The sequence below is a fragment of the Plectropomus leopardus genome, chromosome 15, assembly GCF_026936395.1.
Source record: "Plectropomus leopardus strain MGB_pleo_1.0 chromosome 15, ASM2693639v1, whole genome shotgun sequence".
Taxonomy (NCBI): Eukaryota; Metazoa; Chordata; class Actinopteri; order Perciformes; family Serranidae; genus Plectropomus; species Plectropomus leopardus.
This window is the reverse complement of record NC_142190.1, coordinates 12,816,447-12,840,007: the sequence shown is the minus strand read 5'-3', so window position 1 is coordinate 12,840,007 and position 23,561 is coordinate 12,816,447. Positions and strand designations below refer to the sequence as shown.

The following is a 23,561-nucleotide window of genomic DNA, read 5'->3' as shown; positions in this document are numbered from 1 at the left end:
AAACTAAGAGAAATACAGGCACTCACAGGAAAAACATTGTCTGACCAACACATCTTCACATTCAGACTCCATTGGTTGCAATCTTGTCATGCGTTGTATTCACAATGTGGTGTAAAAGTTACTGCATGGCAGTAAAAAGCAGCATTTACTGGGAAGGCCAGTCTGAGAGGCAGTATTATTGTTTGACTTTTCATTTTCAATACTTTATTTTAAAAATGGCTCCTGCTTTTTCACAGCTTCATCCACACCAGAAGAGCAAATAAGAGCAGGTGCAAAAATGTATCTGGATTTAGTTCAAAAGTGTCTGTGGTTGGCAGCACTGCGTAACAGCACTGGCTGAGGTTACAATTATTTTCCTTCTGAACACAATTGAAATCTGCTTGCCTCTAAAATGAGACATATTTCTGCACAATTAGTAGTAGACCTTGTGGTCAGCTCTGTGGTGGCTCCAGGTTGGAGACTGCACCAATGCCTGCTGGGAGCCATGCTGTCTGACCGCCAAGTCGCCTCGATATCTGACTGGAAATACATCAAAAGTCACTCTGCATAAAAGGAGCAAAACAGACCACTCCTTATTTGAAATGAAGTATCGCAGCCATTTGCTCAAGTGATCCCATCAGGGAGCAGAAAATAGGAAAGTAATTGGGCGATCAATCTGCCAATGGCAGGTTTCCATCACAGAGTAGCTGATAGTGCAGTGTGCCACCACGGCCCCACTGTGTAAATACAGGCTGTGTTTCTGGCTGTGATTACATGACACAAGTCTTTTTCATTCTGAATAAAAATCGATGTTATTGACAAATGCAACAAAATAATACAAGAAAGTGCCCTGTTTGCAGTGGGCAAACATAAAGAGGAGTTTTCAAGTAAACCTGATTGAACATTTGGCACAGTCACTGATTTTACTGCAATGCTTTTCACTGAAGAAAGTGTTTGATCAGTGTACAATACTGTGGCAGTAATAAAGTTTCCCAAAACTGTTGCCAATGTTATATGGACAAGGACAGCACACAACTATACAAAGTTTGTGTTCACTTGGTAGTTGTGCAAAACATTTTGAGAGAATAAATAATTGTACCTCCCAACCAAAATGGTCATTTGAACTCAGGTGAGTTTCCCTTTAAGTATAGCGCCAATAAGTCATGCAAGTCATTTGAAGAGACCACCTGGCTTTAGCTTGTTTAAATAAGTAGGACAAAGAGAAGAGAATCACAGTGGTGGACAAAATAATGCAACAAAGACTTTGGAGTTTCCAATAGCATGCAAACACACCACAGACCAATACGGACTGTCAGCTATGATCACATAATACCCTGCAGCAGACTTCCCAAATCAAGCCCAGAGGTAAATTAGATAGAGAATCCAACAGACAACAGTATGATTGTTTGTGAAATATTCAAGAGTGAAGACTCGTAGTTATATATTCAAGTACTTGGCAGGAGTGGTAGGAGAAAAGTTAACAGAGATATAATTCAATAGGCTTCAGCGCTGAATTGAAAAAAGGTGATGTGTCTTTTCAGCTTATAAATATTGCTCGATATTTTAAAAAGATACCCATGACTGTATAAAACACAGAACAAAACAAACCAACTACTTGGCAACTCACTTCACCTCCTTGAAACCCCACTGTGACATAGCCAAGGGGAATGAATGAATGAATAACACTTTTCTCTGCATCATTACCTCCCATCAGACTCATGAACAAAGCTTTCAGCCCTGCTTAACTGGTGTTTTTTGCCAGTACACTAAGGCTATAGTGGCAGTGGCTGACTCCCAGGTGTCAAGGTATGGATATGTACAAACCTGCCCCACAGCTATGGCTGTAAACAATTTTTATTTTCATGTATTTATTTATTTTTTATTTGATTTGCTGATGAACCTAATAGGGTACCTAAGTGAGTGTCCAGGGAGTGTCATAATCCAGGATGTGTTAATGTTGTGGTGATTTGTCTGAGGAGAGAAAAAAAATCACAATATCATGCAACAAATCTGATTAAATTAGATAATTTGCTGAAATGTTCAGTATGAACACTTACTTTGGCAGTGAACAATGTCAAGATACTTTCAATATGAACTTTATTTATTTAAATATGACAATCAAAAAGTAGAATGATTGTTGCCTTTGCAGAGGATGACAGCTGTATTCACAACAGTTACAATGGATTTTAACAGCAACCCAGTTTCACAGTGAAAAACCAGAAACTTGTGAAACTACCTCTGCGGCAAAATTAACTTTTTTTTTTGTTCTTCAAATACTTAAAATTATTGTTATTTAATGTTTTCACCAAAATATGGCTATATTCTATCTTGTCACTAGCATAGCGCACTGCTTATTTACACAACAAATAAAAACGTCTAACATCACAGTGAGAAATGGAAGCTGTGTATTTGGCCATTTAACAAAATAGACTGTATGGTAATATAAATATATGGCAGAACATCGGAGCTTTACCAAAAGTATCTTATTTAGCAATTAACTGGGAGAGTGATGAGCATTTGCAACTTAATGAATATACAAAAGGAGGGGATGTTTCTATCAAGGTTTTGGGTTCTGTTTTATCCTCAAATTGGGTCCTTATTGTGATATGAGGCTCAAGCTTGCAAGCACATAATGTAATACACATGCAACGCTCCTTCTCTTCACCTCCAATGCACTGTTCTCTCTTCCCTGATGCTGAAAAGGAAAGAGGCAGCTTTCTTTCTTTTCTGTTTCTGTATGTGACAAGTTACAGCTATTTTCCCTTCCACCGTCTGGCCATAAATCCGTGAAATGACTTGGGCTCCACCAGCAGAATTCATTGCTCATGCTCATCCACCAATGCTATGCTGTCAGGCACACACCCAACCGTTTACCCAGTGTGACCGTATTTCCACAGCAGCAAGGAAGCTATGGGTATCAGTCTATTATCATAATCACATTGGTAGAGTTAGGCAACACTGACATATGACAATAGTTTTGAATCAATGCCTTTGTTGATAATGTAATGATATTAGTGTTAAGGTTACGCTAGATACTAACTCCTTTAAAGAGCTAACGCTCCATACGATATTTAATCTAAACAATAAGGGTACTGGTCGTTTATATGGCAAGATCTTTAGAGAGTGTTCATTATCTCGCATGCAGACAAGAGGTTTCTTTCATTTGTTAGAGTCTGTTAAATAAGCAGCATAATAAGTTTGAAGGGTGCGGTAACGACAGTTTCAGTGACAAGAGGTTTAAGTGAAATATTGGAGAGTCCAATTCAATTCATTCTCTTCTGCTTCTTTTCCAGAGGGAATTACTGTGTGACAAATGAACAGATCCAGGGAAACAGCAAAGAGAAGAGGACTTATGAAGTCAAAGATGTGTTTTTTTAACTGACTTTAAATAAACCCAAACTGCATGTGAGGTCAGGTCGTTCTCAAAGTTTGCAAAGTGGCTGAAAAAGACAAAAGTGCTATTTATGTCAATGACATTTAGCCATTTTTTGAATAAACCCATATTACTGTTGTCATTTCTCTATGGCCATCACATCAAATCTAAAACAGTATATTTCAGAAAAATAATCTATATACTGGGTTTAAATTCAGATATTTCACTCTATGGTGGAGAGGCAAAAAATGAGGAGATATAAAAAGAGCTGTTGTCAGCTCTGATAGCAACACTTGCTCACTGTCTGTAGCTCAGTGTCACACTCGAGCTGCTGACTGTAAATCAGATCAGCCTGCAGCTGGTCAGATCTGGTAACAGAGTAAGCGTGAGGGAGGCAGAGTGAGGGATAAACAGAGGCAGAAACTGAATGTTAGGGGTCACTCTTCCGTGACATGGTGAACTGGCCTCAGCTGAAAACGGTAATTATAGGAACAACTATGAAGAAAGCGAATAAACCTGGAGAAAAAGGAGACAGTTTAGTGACGAACTGAGTGGGTTTATCATTTACTCTGTAAGAAGACTGAAAGGCCATGGTATGTAGGAGGAAGAGGGCAGATACTTGAATGAGGATCTGCAATCTGCAAGAGTGTGGAAGTTGAAGAGAATACAAGGAAATGAAATGCTCCCTTTTTATTTATTTGCCAGCAGAGGGTAAACTCGTGCGAATCTCCCTTATAGTGGAAAACAGTTAATTTTGATTATCTGAAAAACCAAAAAAAGTAAAATTTTAACCGATAATGAGGGATAAGCATAATTTGACAATCTCTAGTCCTTATCTAACTGTAAAAAAGAAACTGCCCCTTAGAATCGAATCACAACCAAGAACACAAAACAATATTGATAGAGGGACTGAGTAGAATAAAAAGATACATATAGAACTGGATTTTCTGTACATTCTGCTAATATCAATGTATTTTAATGCATGTTCTGAACTAAATGGTACTGGTAGATGAGAAAAGGCAAAGAGCTCAACAAATTCCATTGTTCTTAACTTATGTTTGACATTAAAATCATATTTTCCTTTTTAAATTTTAGGTGAACATCACGATTACTTAAAAAAAAAAATACAATTTGCATGTTATAAGCTTCCAAAACTGAAGCTAGAAGCATACTTACAGCATCATGGTTTGAAATGTAGGGCCACTGATTAAGCTGCCATAATTGACAAGTTGGAAGTGAGAACATGATAAAAGGGCACAGTTTTAATTCCAAAATGTACAAAATTGGATGTCTCTAACACATTCTTTTGTGAGCTGGGTTAATAATTTAGAACAGAAATAAAGGGGGGATATAGTCATAATGTGTGTCATCTAATATGTGGGGCACTGCCGTTAATGCCACCTCATTTGTTTCAAAATTTCTCGCCAAAGGAAGACAGGTGAAAATTAGCCTGCTGGCTAACTCTGAAATGTTGGTTAATGCATGTTATGTTATCTTTATAAATGAATACATGTCAGAAGACATTAATGCACTTGAAACATTACTTTTGATAAAAATGAGCTATGTCACTACTTAAGACAGCTGATGCTGCTTTTTGTTCTTGTGTTTTGTTTTTTTTTGTGTGTGTTTTTTTAAAAAGACGCAGGTGTGAATAGGCAGATGTATGGTTTGATGAATGAAAAGACAACAGGTCACTCTCACAGCCAGTTTTCCTACCATACTTCAGGGCCCTTGTTGCTATGATATCCCGCTAAAATCACGGCCACCTGACAAATAGCATTTGTCATCTGCAGGTTGCTGTGAAACAGACAGCTGCGAAACATGGAGTTAGTACATGTCTTCTGAGAGCCTCTTGGACATTTTATTTTTTAAAAATCTGTTAGAAAACTTTTGTGAACTGCTGAGTGACTGTACTGTATAATACATCATTTTATTATGTTAACATTAACTATAATGTGGGAATCATAACTATATGCATTAAAGAGTTCACCTTTTGGGGCAAAACGATGACAACAATGACATCTATGATCTGATAAAGTGTTTTGACCCTCAAACGATTGCAAAGACATTCTGGTGGAATTCACTGAGCCATGGGAGGAGATTGGTCAGGCCTTAAAACTTTGGCCTCTGGTGCACAACTCCTAAATGGGGAAACAATGTAGGTTGCAGGATGATGAACAGAAAGCCTCTTGAGCTTCATCTAGAGAATGTTCTGGATGAGGCTTGAAACACCTCATCAAATTTTATGTCAAAGAAGCAACTGTTGACTCTCAAAGGAACTGACAAAGTGTGCTATGGGTGTTTCTCATTTATATTGTACACAATAAGTTGCTAAACAGCATTATAGGCTTGTGATTTATCACTTTAATTAATAGTTTATCTGTTGTGTCAAGACCACTTTGGTGTCTCTCTCATTAGTGAAAATGCTGTGACAGATGTAATTGGTTGACTGGTCTCTGGTACCTACAGTTGATTGGCCCCATCCTGATGCCAATCGACTATATAAAGAGGCAAGGCGGTGGCAGTTGTGCTCCTGGAGTTTAAAGGTGTGAGCTGCTGTTTTGTTTTTTCTTGTTTTCTCTTGTTTATCTGGGATATCTTGGGACACATCGGTTAAACCTTTCTAGTGAGATGCTCCAAATATTCAGTAACACATTGAGGATAAACACATGAAAAGCTTAAGTGATGAGCTCTGTGGGGAAAATGAGCCGTATTCATGTTGTGTCTTAACCACCTGCAGCTAGGGAATAACTGTTGATTAACGGGATGCCATTACATCTCAGAAGTTTAGATTTAAGACGTCAGAGATGTGGATAAATGATGAGTGACATAATTGGGTTTGAAGAGAACAGCTGTTTCATTTTAGTGAGTATAAGCAGCTCTAAAGACCCACAGCAAGTAGATAAGGGAGAGAGAGTGGCTGATATGTAAAATGATCATAACTCTCAGGAACACTGGAGGGATCCTTTAACGACCACATTAATAAAACTGGAGGTCATTTCTATAATTACAACATGTGTAAGATTACTCACCTTACAGGCAAACTTCACAATGTTTAAAAAAAACTGCTTCATCATGAGTCAATTTGCCTCAGGATAACTGTTACAAGCAGTTCTGGTGCATAATGAAGTTATAAATATAGCGGGGCATTAGTATGACTGTGGGCTCTGTGGATGCTGTGAAACAGAGCGAGGTAACTCAGCATCAGCAGAACTGATCGGGAGGGTTTCACCCTGCCTGTGTGTGTGTGTCTGTGTGTGTGTGTGTGTGTGTGTGTGTGTGTGTGTGTGTGTGTGTGTGTGTGTGTGTGTGTGTGTGTGTGTGTGTGTGTCTGTGCTATGAAAGGAGAAGTACCTTTGTCGGAGTGGGCCGGGACGTTAATGACTCACATAGATTGATTCCGTTTTGTGAATGAGAATTAAATCACAAGCTGCTAAAGAATAATCATCTTTAATTTCAACTCTCAGTTAAAAGGAACTATCCATACAGGACCAAAGGGTTTTATTGAGACAGCTAGAACAAAATTAGCAGGGCTGTTAGCTATTTTAATACATAGTAAAATGTTGGCTTATTACCTAGATGTGGTGATCCACTGACGCATTTTTCTTGGTATAAATTTTTTGTCCACATCGGCCAAAACCAGCTTGACATACTTGAACAAAGCTCTGTTATATTGCGAATTCCCCCTCTGTGGGACTAATAAAGGCTTATGTTACATTGTGTTACATGTTACAAACATGTATGAATAGTGTATGATCACAGCATGTGTATTTTATCAAAGGTGTGGACCAAGTGTAAGGACCCAGGCAGAGACTTTACTATTACTGATAGCATCATTTTGTGAGTTAGAGGAGGTCCAAAAAGGCCCAAGAGCATGGAAATAACAACACACATTAACAGAAATATAGCAGTTCTCTGAAAACTGTACTGCAAAAAAAGTACTCAAATCAAAAGGGTCCTACAAATGTCTACACATAACCTCAACTGAACTACAAAATGAATTAATTACTTCAAATCTATTCAAGTAAAATAAATAAATAAACAGCATTTGCAGATGTGTTGCCTTCATTTTGTTAAAGATCTTACTGTACAATTTAAAGCTGGTACAAAATTAAACTTGGGTTTTTGTTGTGGATTTCTCTCTCTCTCTCTCTCTCTCTCTCTCTCTCTCTCTCTCTCTCTCTCTCTCTCTCTCTCTCTCTCTCTCTCTCTCTCTCTCTCTCTCTCTCTCTCTCTCTCTGTCTGTGTGTGTGTGTGTGTGTGTGTATGTATACGTTGTTGTGTTTGACTGATTGTCTTGGTGGTTTCTGGTGTGGTGCCTTAAATGACCTGCACAGCCCCACAGGTGTTTTACATTATTTTGGCTGATTAGAATTCTGCTGTGCTTGAAAGTTGACATAACTAAGCTGAGATGTGTGTGAGGTCACCGTATTCCTTGAACTAATTTTGAATGATAAAGCTGTAATTTGTCCTACACCAACAGGTTCCAAAAAGCTAACAAAAGAGCCAAGGAGCTGTCAGTCAAACAGAGTTTGTACACGCCCAGACAGACCTCAGATAAGGTGTAATCAGCCGGGATAAGTGAAATCACCTGTGTGGTTGAACCATAGTTGTGCAGGGCTTTTAAATTCCTGCATTCTCTCCTCATTCCACTTTGAAGTAGTCATGCTTTACTGCGTGTGTTTTTTAAAAAGCCTGTTTCACAAACACACTGAATGCAGATGGGGGACCCTTTTTGTTGACACTGTATTTCTCATTTTTAAGCTACTGAAATTGTCTTTTAATGACTAAGATCCTGTTTAATTATTTTTGTGAGCTGTGATCTCAACATGAAGTCTAACACTCCTTTGGTATTGGTAAAAAAAATAAAAAATAAAATAATAAAAACTTTCAGGGCTTTACCCACGTAAAGTAAACCACAGCTTAACACATTTACATGCAAAATGCCCTCCCTTTTCCACATTTTTACAGAAAATTATTCCTCAGCTTGGTAAATTAATTTGTGAAGCAGAAATTAAGCACAGCACTGGAGGTCTGAACCACATTCCATAATATATCACTTTCTCTCTCCTTTACTGTAATGTGCACGCTCTCTAATTTATTATGCAAGGGTTCAACGCTGAGCATTGATTTGTGTTACTTGGCGCAGAAGCTGTCCGGGATTATTCTCCCCGACATTGTAACACCAGCCACTCAACCAGAGACCAGAACCGATTGAAGTTCACTTTGTCCTCGTGTCTCCAAAGCCTTAATTACAGCCCGGCTCATTTCTTATCAAAGGACAGTGGCAGTGAGAGGGAGTGTTAGAGCAGACGGCCTGCAGAGGTTAAATCCCTTCCCTGCAGCTGTGAAATGTTCTCCCATCCATCCTGACGACAGAAGGCCCAGACCTATCCCAGGTTCCAAGCTATTTTCAGACAGCTGAGTTGTTCTTTGCTTCCCACCCACAGGCACGTGTGAGGGTAGAGGGAAAACGATGATGTAGAAAAACAAAGGTTCCTATAGTCTTTATCTGAATCCTTATGTAAGACTTCATTAATTTCAAATAAAAGTGCTAAGTAATCACTAATAGGCTTAAGTTGTTGTTTTTTTTAATGGTGTCTTTTGGGACCTATTGATTTATTTCCTGCGGGCATTTGCCTGAGGAAAACCTGGATAAAGACTGATGTCATTCTATTTCTTCAATAAATAAATAAATAAATAAGTAAATACCACACCATAACATATTTCTGTAGCACTACTTTCTCCATTTTTTATTTATTTATTTTTTTTTTTGTTTCCACTCCACTCAGCAGCAGCAGTGGGAGGGTTTGGTCTCTGAGCTGTGATGGGTGTTAACCTCTAAATGAGTCTGAGGCAGCGGAACATCTCATTACCGTGGAGACGAGAGGTAAACACATCCTTCAACGAGGGACCGTGACAGAGAGCACTAATTAACAGGGAATTAAACACTTTCTTAAGAGGGCTAGTGAAGGGAGAGTGAAAGAGAAAACAACACTCAGACAGGTGCACACACAAACTCACACACAAACACACACACACACGCAAAGCTATGCAACAATGGAGAGGAGATGATTACTGCAAAGAGCTTCTGAAGAGCCAGAAATACACAAACAAAGGCAAACCCACACGCTGAACACAGCGGACCAGAGTGATGCACACTGCAGGAGAGAAGTATTTATATGGTTGTACCTCCATAATTCCAGCAGAAATTTTGCAGACATCATTCAATTTCAAATTACTGCAGTCCTAAGCTACCAAGAGACATGCTGCTAAATGAATGTGTGCTACAGATGTCTTCACTCCATCTGAGTAAAAACAGTGTTTTTCCCCTGAACGTTTATTGGAAAATATCTGATTAAACATACTTTTTGTACATATTCTGCAGCTTGTGAGCATCCAGTCAACTTTTCATTTATCAAGATGCACAGTTTGCAGCAACAAATGCTACTGTGCTTAAAGAGCTTGGAGTTCAGAGATATATAAATTCCAAACTGGAGACTTTTTACGCTTGCGTCTTCACATCATGTTGTAAGAAACACACATACCTCAAAAGTAAGAAATAGAACTGTTCCATATCCATATATCCATAAAAACTCATGCATCATAATTTGTATATAACTAATGTAATCAAGAGCCAACAATTTGTTGGTAACCCACATAATCAGTTAGGCTGCAACTATGCAACCAATGTGCTGGTGAAAATAAAGAAGGAGGTATTATTAAGACCAAAAGTCTACATAAAGAGGCAGGTTGGAGATGCTGGAAGAGGTCAAACAATATATGACTTTCGCCCAAAAGAAAAGTGTTTAGAACTGTGTGAAACCAAGTAAACTTTAGGATATATTTTACGGTGCATCATCAGCATGTTTCTTCTCCTGAACCTGATCTACCTAACTTTATAAAAGGATGTAGCATCATTTGTGGGGCACTAATATATTAGATATACATGCTGATGTACCAATGCTGTTATGTTGCAAATTTACATAAGAGTAAATTACTTTATATGCTTATATATATATATATATACTGAATATTTTATTATATCCCTATAATATCAATAAAACTTCATAGCCCAATACATACAGACAGCACAAAAGGTTTGATGGAGTACTTGGAACTGAGCGGTTACAAAAAACACACATTTTTAGATGTAATTGACTTAATGGCAAATAAACAGCTCTTGAATCTTTAATCATATCATGAATGAACATGATTCATGAAAAGTGTCTCATTCAGAGGGGGCTATGAACTAGTGGCTACTGGTAAGAGAGATAGTGGTTGGACAACTGACTTGGCATTTAGATGAAGCAGCCTATCAAGCCAGCAAGGGGCCATCAAATGTAATTTAGTAATTAATACAGGGCTATAACGGGAATGTTTACCCAACTTTTGACATTTCTTTGCCACTTAAGGTTGATGGAATTGACTGAAATGATGCTGTATGTTACAGCTGTATGTGTTCTTTGCTTTTCCCTACGTAGATCTGCCCAGATGTGCTGCATCACCTAACAAGGTGCATTGCACCTGGCTGGAGAAGGAGGTTTAAAAAGCTTCACTGACAGCAGCAGAGGAGAGAGACTTCTAGTGTTGGGACTACTTGTCTTGCTGCCTCTCTGCCTGGGATTTTTGATAGTATCTTTTGCATGTTTTTTGCTTTTTTCTTTTTAGTAAATGTCATGGATCTGATTTTTTTTAAAGGCGTTTTCTGTTGTTATTTTGGGTCCGTGGTGGAGTGTCGTTTGCCTCATAGGGACACTCACAGGAGGGTTGTAATACTACATGTTCTTTTTTTCTGGTTTGTGCTTTGGCATTGAAGTGTCTCATAAAGTGCCACTCTTAGATGTAAGTGTGAGGTTGCTACACAAACCAGTCCACATGGTGCTGGTAGTCTTATAAGATCTCATTTATGCATTTCATTTAGACAGGCTTCATCAACAGATGACAGAATTTCTCATCACTGTGGCTGCCACCAGAGATCAGGTCAAGGGAAAGTTCAGACAGAGATCCGGCATGTCAAGTTAGCGTCTAAGAAATTCCCAATAGTCCACTGATTAGTCTGGTTTCCAGCAGCTGGGTTTAGTCTGTTCTTTGTGGATGTTTCCCCTGCTAATACCTCAGAAACAGAGCTTACATAATTTAGGTTGGATTTGTGAGGCTGAGTGTGAGGAGGTCAGAGACAGAATGAGAATATTTTAAAACCCTCTTGGATGGGTTTTCAGAAGTGTGTGAGGCTTCAAAGGAGGTTTGAAACCCAGGATTCTCAGCCTCTAGCTAGGTAGTTATTGTGTCTTTGGTCTGATCAATAACTTTATTTTTCTGCTATTTGGCTGGAAAACTATTTCTCGCGACCCCTTGAAATTTTAACTTTCAGTCCCCTGATGGATGGAAAACACGCTTACCTGTCAGCACAGCCAAGAATACATATGAGTTCCTACCTTCCAAGAAAATACTGAGTAGAAACAAACAAGCCAGTGCTACACATAGAGGATTCTGGATGACTTAGTTTCAGTCAGTGTATTTACCTGCCTCGTGGTACGTTAAGGCTTGAGCACATCATTGTGAACTGAAAAATATATTAATTGTCTTTTTTATCCCATTGAAAGTAATTAGAAAAGAACAGCACTGGTGATAGTAGCCACTGATGGAAGAACTTTCTTACTTTTTTCATTTGTTAGACTGACAACATCTTTAACCTATCTGACCTAGAACTGTTTTATGCCATATATTTGAGATATCTGAAAACTAAGAAAAATAGATCCAGAAATACACCAATTTATCAAGCAAGATTACCCATGACAACAAATTTAGGTTATGGGTCATTTAAAAAAAAAAATAAATAAACTGATGTTGTGTTGATAAATTTGACCATAAGCACAAAATCACACCATGTCATATAACTGCGCATGCTATCCACCTATTCAAAATGACACAAACTGAACACTGTTTTTCTTGCACATTTCTGTGCAATAGTGTGTTCTGATTAGCAATGAGTGTGTGTCCTCTTTACCTTTGTCACTGAAGTCGTCAACCAGAATGACCTCTGCGATAAGCTGTGGAGGGGAACGGTTGAGCACGCTGTGGACGGTCCTCAACAGCGATGACCAGCCTTCGTTATGGAAAGGGATGATGATGCTGGTGTTGGGCAGCTTCTCTGCATACAGCTTCTGTTTACAGCTACAGACAGGCAAAAATGAAAATATAAATAAAACACTTAATTGATTTTTTTCCATCAGTCCCTAATGACAAAGGGCGAAACAACATAGTCTGTAAATTGTTAGCAATTTACTTAATGGGCTATGGAACAATTGTTTTTAATTTTTTTAACATCATATGTAAATTATGTCAAATTCTTCCAATCTGGCTGGACATTATCATTATGTCAGGTAAAAGTGCAAGGGTTGGGGACAGCTGATGGGTCGGCTAACCTTGAGCAGAGTTTAGCTCGGTCTTTAAGTTACTGATAGCACAGTCAGGCTTAAGTTTTGGAGCTACTTTTTAGTCCTGTAATATTCAATGGATGCGAGCAACTTCCACTGTTGGGGGGTATAATCGGGATGGAGTCTTAAGGCAGCTAAAATCAATGATGGAGTGGACCACATGTGGACTTATGATTTGCCAGGCACGTGAGTGGCTTCAGCAAAGAGACAACTGTCACAAGACAGAATGAAATATTAAAAATAATGGCAGATGCAGTCCAGAGAGAAATTGTGTCTGAAGTGAGGGAACTCACATTCTCTGGACTAACGACTGATAGAATCACTGATGCAAGGATGTCTGAGCAGTTTCTCTGTTGCTCCTCTGTAAGCCCTTGCATGTACAAAGTAATGCACACACAATTAAACTGCGCAGCACCTCTCAACAAAAATATGTTCCCAAGCACATGCTTCCCACTTATTGAGGAAAGGAGGAAAGCATCTCATTCACATCCCTCCAGCAACCTTTCCTCTGGTTACACACTCGCCTCCTCAGCAGATCTCCAGGTCATGCAGGATACATATGGATTTAGTGCTAAAATGCATGTGTCTGAGCCGGCTGGCAGACAACAGCCCTTCTCAGCTCGCCGAAATCCACATGCAATCTTCTCTGAAACCACAGTTCAATCCACTATCTATCATTTGCTATTCTGGTGAAAATTGTATTTGCTCACCTCTCAGAGTGAGAGAGATGAAAACAAAGGGAAAAATAGAAAATAAAAAATCCTATTACATTTCATATATGCAGCACATACATATCAATGTTTGGTTTTGGTATTAAAATTGTATCATGGTGTGTTGCAAAATAAATAAATAAATAATATATAAAAATGCTGATCACTGATAAAATGATCACTTTCCTAACAAGACAGTGTTATTTTTTTAGTGAAGAATCATCGCTAGAGCAACCAGTGAGTGGTGAGGTGTACAATAATATGTAAAAAAAGAAATCTCTCAAATCAGTATATATTTCTTGCTAGCTCGACAGTGACAAAAATGCTACACAATGGATACAACCTCATATACTCCCTAAGTGACAGTGGTTATAACTCCTCAAAATATTGTGATGATAGCACTGTCTCCTGCCTGAACTTGCAAAGCTAAGACTTAAAAAAAGTAAACAAATTGCTTTAAGTCTTCCAAACCACATGTCAAAATATATTGTTTGGCACTGCCTTTTAAAACAAACTATGCGTGTTTCCTGATCAAGATAATATTGTTAAACTAACATTGTTTTTGCCTTTCAAAACCTGAGGAGATCAGTAATTGAAATAAGTGCTTTCTGATCTAACATGGTTATGGATTAGGTTTCATTTAGGCACAAAAATGAGGGGTCATGGTGGAGTTAAAATATTTTGTCTTTTGTTGTCACCCTATAACCCAGAACTCCAAGACTGCATTGGGCCGAAAGCAACAAACTTTTAATAAAGAATCTGCAGTGATGCAACTGGCATGCTCATGCTCCTCGTCCATCTGAGCCAGCTTTAACAACACGTACAGATGTTATCAGTTGAGGTTGCTGTTAACAAGTGCTCCGATGACAGGTTACAGCGATCACCTAGTACATGATCATCACAGCAAGCGGCGGGACCCCCGCAAAGGAGCTAATCATGGGAGGAGAGTTACGGCCCCTCGCTGATGAAAAGAGAGAGACGGTGTGTAGCGAACTGTGTCAGTCGATCAATGTCCATGTTGAACATCAGCCTGCGTGTTATTCATTCAAATATGAACACTGAGAGACAGCCAAGCGGAGTGATAGGCAGGCGGTCGGCTGGTGACTCTTAACAAACCCTGTTCAATTCCACAGGGGATGGAGGTGTGTGTGTGTGTGTGTGTGTGTGTGTGTGTGTGTGTGTGTGTGTGTGTGTGTGTGTGTGTGTGTGTGTGTGTGTGTGTGTGTGTGTGTGCACTTCAATTAAATCCTGTCAGCGTGCAGAAATCGAATGTGTCAGTCGCAGGTCTGGTACTGGCTGCCTCTGAGGCACAGACAACATGCCAATCACCAAGAGGCAGACACTGCCTACAAGGCAGACTGAGTGAAGGAAGTCGAGGGAGGTGTGTGTGTGTGTGTGTGTGTGTGTGTGTGTGTGTGTGTGTGTGTGTGTGTGTGTGTGTGTTGGGGAGGGGGGATAGGACTGTCCATCAGATTGGTCACATCAGAGAGTGACAAATATCTGGCAGCGACGAGGGCTACATCAGTCCTTAACACTATTTCCATGCTAATAATTCAATTAACCATTAATCAAATCAAGAGCCTGCTTATAGCATTGATTATAGCACTTGTCATGTAAACACTCCATGAAGGTACAAATGATCGGTGGTGAAAATCAATGTCATCACTTGACTACCTTGAAATAAATAATACAGCCTGCTGCTGGATCACTGAAAGGACCTACCAGGCACAGGACCCCAGGGGGCCCAAAGTGTTTCAAATTAACACCTACCAACTGAGAAGAGAGTCAAAAATAACACAAGTAACATAAAATGACGACAAAACACATAACGACTAAAAAGAGATGTAAATCAGCTGCAGGGTGACCCAAAGACTACAAATAACTTTGTACAAAAAAGGACCAACAGCCACAAACAGTCACAAAATGACTGCACAGAGACACAAAGCATCTACAGAGAAATTCAAAATGATAATAAAATAAGACAAATCAACTAGTCAGAGATTCAAAATGAACACAGATACGCAAAACAGCTTCAGAGAGGGAGAGCATCTACAAACAGATACAAAACAATCACACACACACAAACAACAAACAGACACAAAACAACAGATATTATTTACTTATATTGAACAGACATGGTCTCAGTTTTGTAAAAAATAACACTTAAAACAGCTCTGGTAAACAAATATTGAAATTTGTGTCATTGTAATGATTGGTATCTTTAAAAGTCAATTTCAATAAAATTGACTTGATTGAAATTGACATTTAAAGACCTGAAAAAATTTGATCTTGACTTTTTTCTGATGAAGTTTTGTCTTGGACATGACCAAAAACTCTTGAGAATTGACTTGCACTTGCCAGAAAAGACTTCAGAACAGCCCCATTATCATCATATACACGAGTGCTCAAAATGGATTTAACAAGAAGCTTAAGCCCCCTTCCACAACTTTCTTAAATGATTTGCTCATGCATCTATATCGGTCAGCTTTACAGCTAAAGCTGAGGCTCGTACAAAAATTATCTGTGGTTGATTTGAGGTGAGTATTCATTCTAGAGTACCTGTCAGCACAGACAAGTCACGGCAAGAGATGTGTAAGGTCAAAGAAGGTCTGCTATTATAAACACTGATAAAAAACAAGAATCAGTCCTCGTGGGGAAACTGGCAGAGAGGAAGCGTTCAAAGCTGCTTTCTACATGAAAGAAATGGAAGGGTCAAGAGTCAGATGATAGTCCTTGTCAGGCAAAAGAAAAACTGTGATTAAAGGCCTTTCACAATGCCATTCTGGGATTGAAAGGGAGCACACAATTCACATGAGTCTGGTGAGGTGCTGACTTCTAAATTCCAAAACGTAAAGTAAAAAAAAGGTTTTTTCTCATCATTTTCTGGTGCAGCAGAGCCCAAGCAGTAATCTTTGATAAATATGGCATCAAACTTCCCCTCTTGCTGTTCCCATGACGATGAATATACAGGTCAATGTCAAGGACTTCAACTGTAACATTTTACTGAATTAAGTCAAAATATTTACCTGTGTTTTTTTTTTTTTTGTTAATGCACTAGTGATCAAGTGATCAAGGCATCTGCACCACACCAGATCAGCTTTAAACCCCTGAAACCTGCGCAAATTGGCTGGATTTCTTTCCAAAACGGGAAGAAGCCAAAAAAGGAAGAAACTACCCAAAAATTAGCAAGAAATTAGTAAAAAGTATAAGAAAATTACCTGAAAATTAATTTAAAAAACTAAATAAACAAACAGAAAGTTTGAATAATCAACAAAGATATGACTTTTGAAAAGTGCTTTGACAATATAATAATTTTGTCATATACTTTAAAATATGTAATTATGATAATTATAAATATATTTTTCAATAGCTTTTTTCTTTTTTTTCAAAGCTTTAATCTACAAATTTCTTGCAGTTTGTGCCATATTTACCTAAGTTGCTTATTACCATGTTTTTGAGAGTACTTTCATAATTTTAGGCACAAACACACAGACCAACATGACTCACTTTGCATGGCGGATGTCAGGAAGGGAGCGGTTGAGGGAGATCCGGTCACTGATGTAAATGTTGAAGCCATTCTCCCTGTAGGCCTGGTCGACCCGGTCAGATTCTGTCAGAGGGAACGGCTTCCCCTGTTCACCGTTACCTGTATCAAACACACACACCGAGTTACTCAAAAAAGGTTTCTCTTCATGAGTAACAATGTATACATTCCAGACACTTACTTGAACATATGAAGTCAAATACGACTTTGTAGAAAAGCTAATGCTGGTCTGCATCTGCTCTTTTTTTTAATACATGTACTTGTTTACTGATGCTCCATATCAACTTTATATAAGTTGATATAACTGTGGCTGATAAATGGACAAAATATCTAATAATACTGACTAAGATCTTTGGTTGTAGGTGACCAAATGTTTGTGCAACAATTGCAGTATCTTAAGGGAGGCAGGATATTCTCTAATTATCCATACGATACTTAAAAAATAAAACAAACAAATACATGAATAAATAAGTATAGTACTTCACCTGGGAAAGGTAAATACTGGGATGGCAGACACATACACTACAACAAAGTTTGGAATGAGAGGTTATGAAAATAATAAATACAATTTTGGCAGGACATGCTGTGTAAAGTCTGCTTTCAATTTCATTACTCTTACATTAAAATCTGTTTGTTTTACACAATATTTATCATTCTGAAACAGTCAATAATTTTATCCTTTCCACAAACAAGAAGTCTCATTTACAAAGAGACCCCTGGACAAAACTAGCACCAACATTTACATAAATTGGCCAGGGACCACAACACAGACAATCATTTTTTTAGAGCTATAATGAATTTAGTAATTAACTTGCTATATTTTACTTATTAACATGGTGATTATTTTCAGGGTTTCCCACACATTCATTTATTTGTGGTGGCCTATTATCAACACATGACACCACATATTGATGTTCAGTCTTCGGAGCTGGACTGCTGTTGGAATATAGCATTTGGTTATTTATTGCATAAAATCTCAGGGCGAAAAGTGTACTCGGAGCATCAGAGTAGCAGGCATACTGACAGTGAAATTAAACCATTCTTTGTGCTGGTTCTAAAAATTTGCACAATAACACAACATTGTAGTTGACATACTTAAATGTCTTGTTTTGTCTGACCAACAGTTCAAAGTCCCAAGTTATTCAGTTTAATGCCATAAAATCAGCAAACCCTCAGATTTGAGACCTAAATCATATATTTACCATTATATTTTCAATCTATTGAGTAATTTATTAATCATTTCATGTCTAGACTGACGCAATCAATACAGTATGCTTACAGTATATGCCGCACATTCCAGACAGACTCGATAGCACTCATCTTATGTGTACACCAAAGCATGCGCCTAATCACTCCCCAACAACCCTCCACAAACAAACATTATGAAATCTGAGTTCATTTCAGGAGTGCATCAAATTGCACTGTGCTGCATGTTTCATTAGCCACTCATCAATGCACTCCACACAAACACACAGAGAGCCATGCATGGAGACTGATCAACAGTCAGAGGAGAGCATCAAATTAAAGTGAGCTGCCTTGTTCCATTAGGCAGAAATGATCTGTCAACATTCCTGAAGGTAATAACTGTGGAAAATAACTCCCCACTTTAATGGCTCATTTCAGAGTTAAACTCTTCTACTTAACATTGTGCCTCCCCCTGCATAAAAAAAAACTTGTTACATAGAATACTTAAAAAAAAAAATTCTAGTCCTCCTTAGGCAAATCTGAACCCTAAAATATATTTTGAAAATCATCTTACAAGAGTATTTTTGACTAAGTCATTTTTTTTTTTCAAAAGTGAGACATCCAGTGTGTTAATGTGCGTACTGGGCAATGCACATTACACACTTATCTACTTAGGTGGTAGTATGTGAAGTGCTCCAGACTGGTTTGGGTATTGAAACATATACACTTAATCTATCTTGTATGTGTGTGTCTCCATCTTGCTCTCTAGGCAGCTAAGTGATTTAAACACTTTCAGTGTGCTCTGCATTATGCTGAAATATTCAAAAACAAGCTGTGTCTAAAATTCATACTACATATTTAATCAACAGGTTTTGAGTATGAAGTGTGTTTACACTAGAAAATTGACTAAAAAGTCAGTAAACATACTAAATAATGCTTGTTTTTGAGGGCCCTGCACATGGGCGCTATTGCCCTTCAATGCAATACCAACAAAGGAAACAGAGACCTACAGGTGCAAAACATTTGAATAAATTGGAGGTGGTGATGGGATGGCTCTAGAAAGATCTTGAAAAAAACAATAATTCTAAGAATTAAATCTTTAGAAAAACATGCTGATGTCTCTGATGTTTTACTGACAGTTACATTTGAAAGTCCCAGTTTGACTGACATCCAACGGAGCAGGCATTGTGTTGTTTTTCCTCCACTCTGATTTCCCATCTCAGGTTCTTCCACTTAATGATCTCCACAATGTTTTTCAACATAGAAACACAGCAGTCTCCTGGATAATTTAACAGTACTATTATTTTATGTAGTGGTTGGCTTTATTCAAACTTTGTTTCAAAGACATCAGCTTTTATTTCCCTCAATTTGGCATGGTAAGTGCCTCTAAATACTACAATACCCATTAGCCCAGCGAGCATTTCTGTGGAAAAAAATAAGCAGATCAGAACTGTAGCAAATTCAAAACACGCTCTTTTTGCAGTTGAGAACAAAACATGGCTCCATTGTAGCTGAACTGAACCAGAACCCAAAATAAATTCATTTAAGCTGCAGATTGTGTTATCAGTTTTCTGATAGCGGTGCATGAAACTCGATGAGCCTCTCTTCATGGCGTTTCCAGTAAATAATACCCAAACCATTATTTTTTTCTCAAAATCTATCTTTTAGAGTCTTGAACCGCTTGGTACTCCCTCACAAATCCAGCCCATTTGCTACATAAGTACCAGCTAATACCGTAAAGCCAGTTAAATCTGTTACATTTGTAATAAATAGGCAAAGGTATGTTTCCCATTCAAGGCCCGAGGCTCAATCGATGCTTATTGTAGAAGATTAACTGCGTTTAATTATGAACTCAGAACTGTACTCGCAGCATTGATTCACACCGTGAGAGAGAAATCCACTTGGAAAGAATTAAGAGAAAAAAAAAAGACAGAGTTGAACTAGAGTGCTGCAGTGTTTGTGTGTGTGTGTGTGTGTGTGTGTGTGTGTGTGTGTGTGTGTGTGTGTGTGTGTGTGTGTGTTTGTGGCCTTGTGCTGAAACAGAGCAGATGTTCTTAGCAAATATGCCCAAACAAAACAGCAGCATCAGCAGACAGGCTGGACCTACCTGAGCGAGCAGCATCTCTCCTCATTGCTTCGTAGTCATGCCAGTCTACCCGCCGCACACCATCGAGTCCCACCTGAGCGACCTTCCTCATCTGGTTCAACCCCTGCAAGAGCACACAGAAAAAGTACAAACCCTTACTCCTATCATGTATTTTCTGCTGCTGAGACTGTCAGTGTCTTAAATAATACCAACATTTTGATAAACCACTCAAAAGCTCTTAATTGCATTATGTGGAAATTTCTTCCAAAATAGCATTGGAACCATTCATGTAAAGTTGATTAACTCAAGCACCATTGTCACGACAATAAAGGATGTTATTTTTATTTTTTTTTATATAAGAGCTCTTAATTTCATTAATCTTGAGGTGTTTCCTTGAAATGTGAACTGATTTCAAGTGATGGTAATAGAGGAAAGAGAAAAGGTCTCATCCCAACAGCACCCTCCCTCAAAACTTGTGGCATTGGCACACCTGTGAGGTAATGATGCTGTTAATCAGCATTTTGATATGCCACACCAGTCATCATCTTTTATTTTAACTTGTAAAAACGGTAACAAAAAAAATGCTGCTTTTATGTTTTCATTTTTTTGTTTCATTATAACATAATTGTGATCCATAAGAGTTCAATCTTTTGAAAAAAAATAACAGATGGTGCAGTAAAATTCCTGAATAATAGATACAGCTCATTTTTTCAACAAGCATTTGTAGAAACGTAGTTTATCTACTGCCCCTTCTCCCTGGCTGTCAGCCAAATTTTGCACAAGATTCATATTTTCTCCAGCGGTGTGCTGTTGACAGCTGGAGGTTTAGTTAAAAAAAAATGTGTTTTTATCGTTGTTTGACACCCAGAGAATGGCATTCAATTGAATTGCTGTTACACACATGCACAGCCACACAGACATCCACACCCTCATCATCATAAGCTATTTTCTCTGCAGCATTAAAATGCAAAAGCAGCCATTTATGAAATTCTGGTTTAGAAATGACTTTCAGTGACTCAAGATATTATGGGATCATAGCACAATGATAAATCAATTAGCTCCCTGGGAGGATGCAATTAGTGAAATGATGTTAATACAAATGACATGTCTGACTGCATGGAATACTATTAGCCAGGCTGTTAGCTGTTACCACAGTACAGTCAAACAGCTATACACTGTGGGTGCAATGGGAGTGTGTGATCATGGGATTGTGCCAACAGCAGCTGCTTCCTGTCGGCTTGACGTTTTACAGTCAGTAAAGGTGGGAGATACTATTGTAATACATGAATAAAATACTGTCAATATTCTATACTACATTTTACATACTAATTTTGACAGTATACTGTTATCTGTCTGCAGCATACAATGAAACAACATATTTTACCATGTTATACGAATATGTAAGGATACATAGCTGTCAGACAGTCAGTTAAGCTGCAACTTTAGAATGCCACTGAAGCTTTAGGGAGAGTAAAACCATTTTCAAAAACCTAATATTTATATATTACTGATCTGCTGAGATCTTTCTGTACCTGTCTCAAAGCCATCCACTTTTTCTTTTTTTCTTTTCATTTATGCATTACATTGTGGGAGACTAGTTTATATAAACAGTGAATTCTGAAATAATAACAATGAGGAGTACAATAATGTATTATTTAGTAGTTCTGTAGTATGGATTTGGGAAACAACTTAAGTCTTAAAATCCTGGCTGTGACCCATAGAGGCTGTAATGGTTATTATACTGAACAATTCTTATTCTCTTGGAACTCAAACTCAAATTAAAATATAGAAATATACTGTATATTTTTACATACTTTATATAAAGGTTAGTCAACATGGCAATGTGTAACTGTAGCTAAAATGATTAGCCTCTCTGTTCTCCTGAATACAGTGTGTCTCCTCAAACTAGATATTAATAAAACTACACTCAGTGATAACAATTAAAAACAAACCAACAAAACACAACATGCAACCAAATGAGCACAATCCACTGAGTGATGAAAATTATATAAAATTCAAACAAACAAAAAATCATAATGATGCTTTTTGCCACAGCTCGGTTTGAGAAGCAGCGAGTGGTTTGACAGACAGTTTTGACTTACAGACTGGCTGAATTGAATGCACCAGAGAAAGCATTTGAAACACAACGCATCATTAACACAACATACATTTACGTTTAATAAGATGTGGGAAAACAGCATCTTGATTGTTAAGTTCCTCTTTTAAGAATAATTAGTGGCTAATCAGTCTGATTGATGGTGTTTGCTATGTGGTCACATCTGAAGGATTTTTATGAGGTTATTGACCTGAGGCAGCTATGAGTGATGGAGAGCATCACAGTGATTTATTAAAGACTGATGTGGGTCTCACAAGAATCAGGCTAAAATGTGAGTCTAAGGCCGGCATCATTTTCAGTTTCACACCATTTCATCCCTATCTTCCCTTTGTTTAATATTTCATCTTACTGTGTGACACCATGACATGAAGAGTCCATCTGTGTGTGTTCTTCTATAAGGAAGTGACTGTGCCAGCAGATGTAGGGGTCTTTGCAGAGAACAAACAACAAGGGGAATCTCACTCCCAGAAAAGCAGTCTTAATCACTCACCACTAATATGCAGGAAATTAAACTGGACACCACATTAACCCAGCATTCTAGTGGAACATCCATGTCCTCCCCGATATAGAGGCACATTCATTTTCATTCAATTCACTTAGGTTCAACTGAATTCAGTTCAGTTTGAATTTGCTGTCGTTCTGCATCACACTCGTACACAGCTTAAGAGAGTACCCTTTCTCTGGAGGTTACAGTGAAAACCATTCTGGAGTTGACAGAATAAATATAAAAACACAGTATAATAAATACACACAAAAAAGTGCAATGTAAGCAATAGCGTATTACAGTTTGAACCTTCCAGAGCACAGCTTCAGTTGTTTTTCATAACCTGCTAAATACAGTTTTAGTGTCAGTCCATCAGAATTTGAGAGATTTCAAGACTGCCTTTTTGCAGCGAAGATTAAAAATCATTCAAGAAAAATTTTACTGCAGAAGAGCCAAAGATTCATTTCTGCACCCAAAATGAGGCCAATGAACAGGGATTTAATGCCACTGTAAGACTATAAACTGTGCTTCCTATTTTCAGTTAACTGTCAGTCATCAGTTCTTATCTTTACTGCTTTTCTATAGAGGAAACTCCATGTGCAGCAAGCCAGCTTGTTGAAAAACTACATAAAAACAGAAGGAGA

General features: G+C 38.1%; 1 protein-coding gene across 1 annotated transcript in view; it reads right to left on the bottom strand.

The window, feature by feature from the left end:
• The window catches only part of LOC121952826 (polypeptide N-acetylgalactosaminyltransferase 10-like), a 68,369-nt gene that overhangs the window by 31,651 nt on the left and 13,157 nt on the right, over nt 1–23,561 (bottom strand). Inside the window, exons 2-4 of the mRNA XM_042499666.2 lie at nt 20,339–20,441; nt 17,010–17,148; nt 12,363–12,529 (exon numbers count right to left, since the gene is read on the bottom strand). Coding sequence (XP_042355600.1) covers nt 12,363–12,529; nt 17,010–17,148; nt 20,339–20,441 — 409 coding nt within the window. The remainder of the gene's footprint in view (nt 1–12,362; nt 12,530–17,009; nt 17,149–20,338; nt 20,442–23,561) is intronic.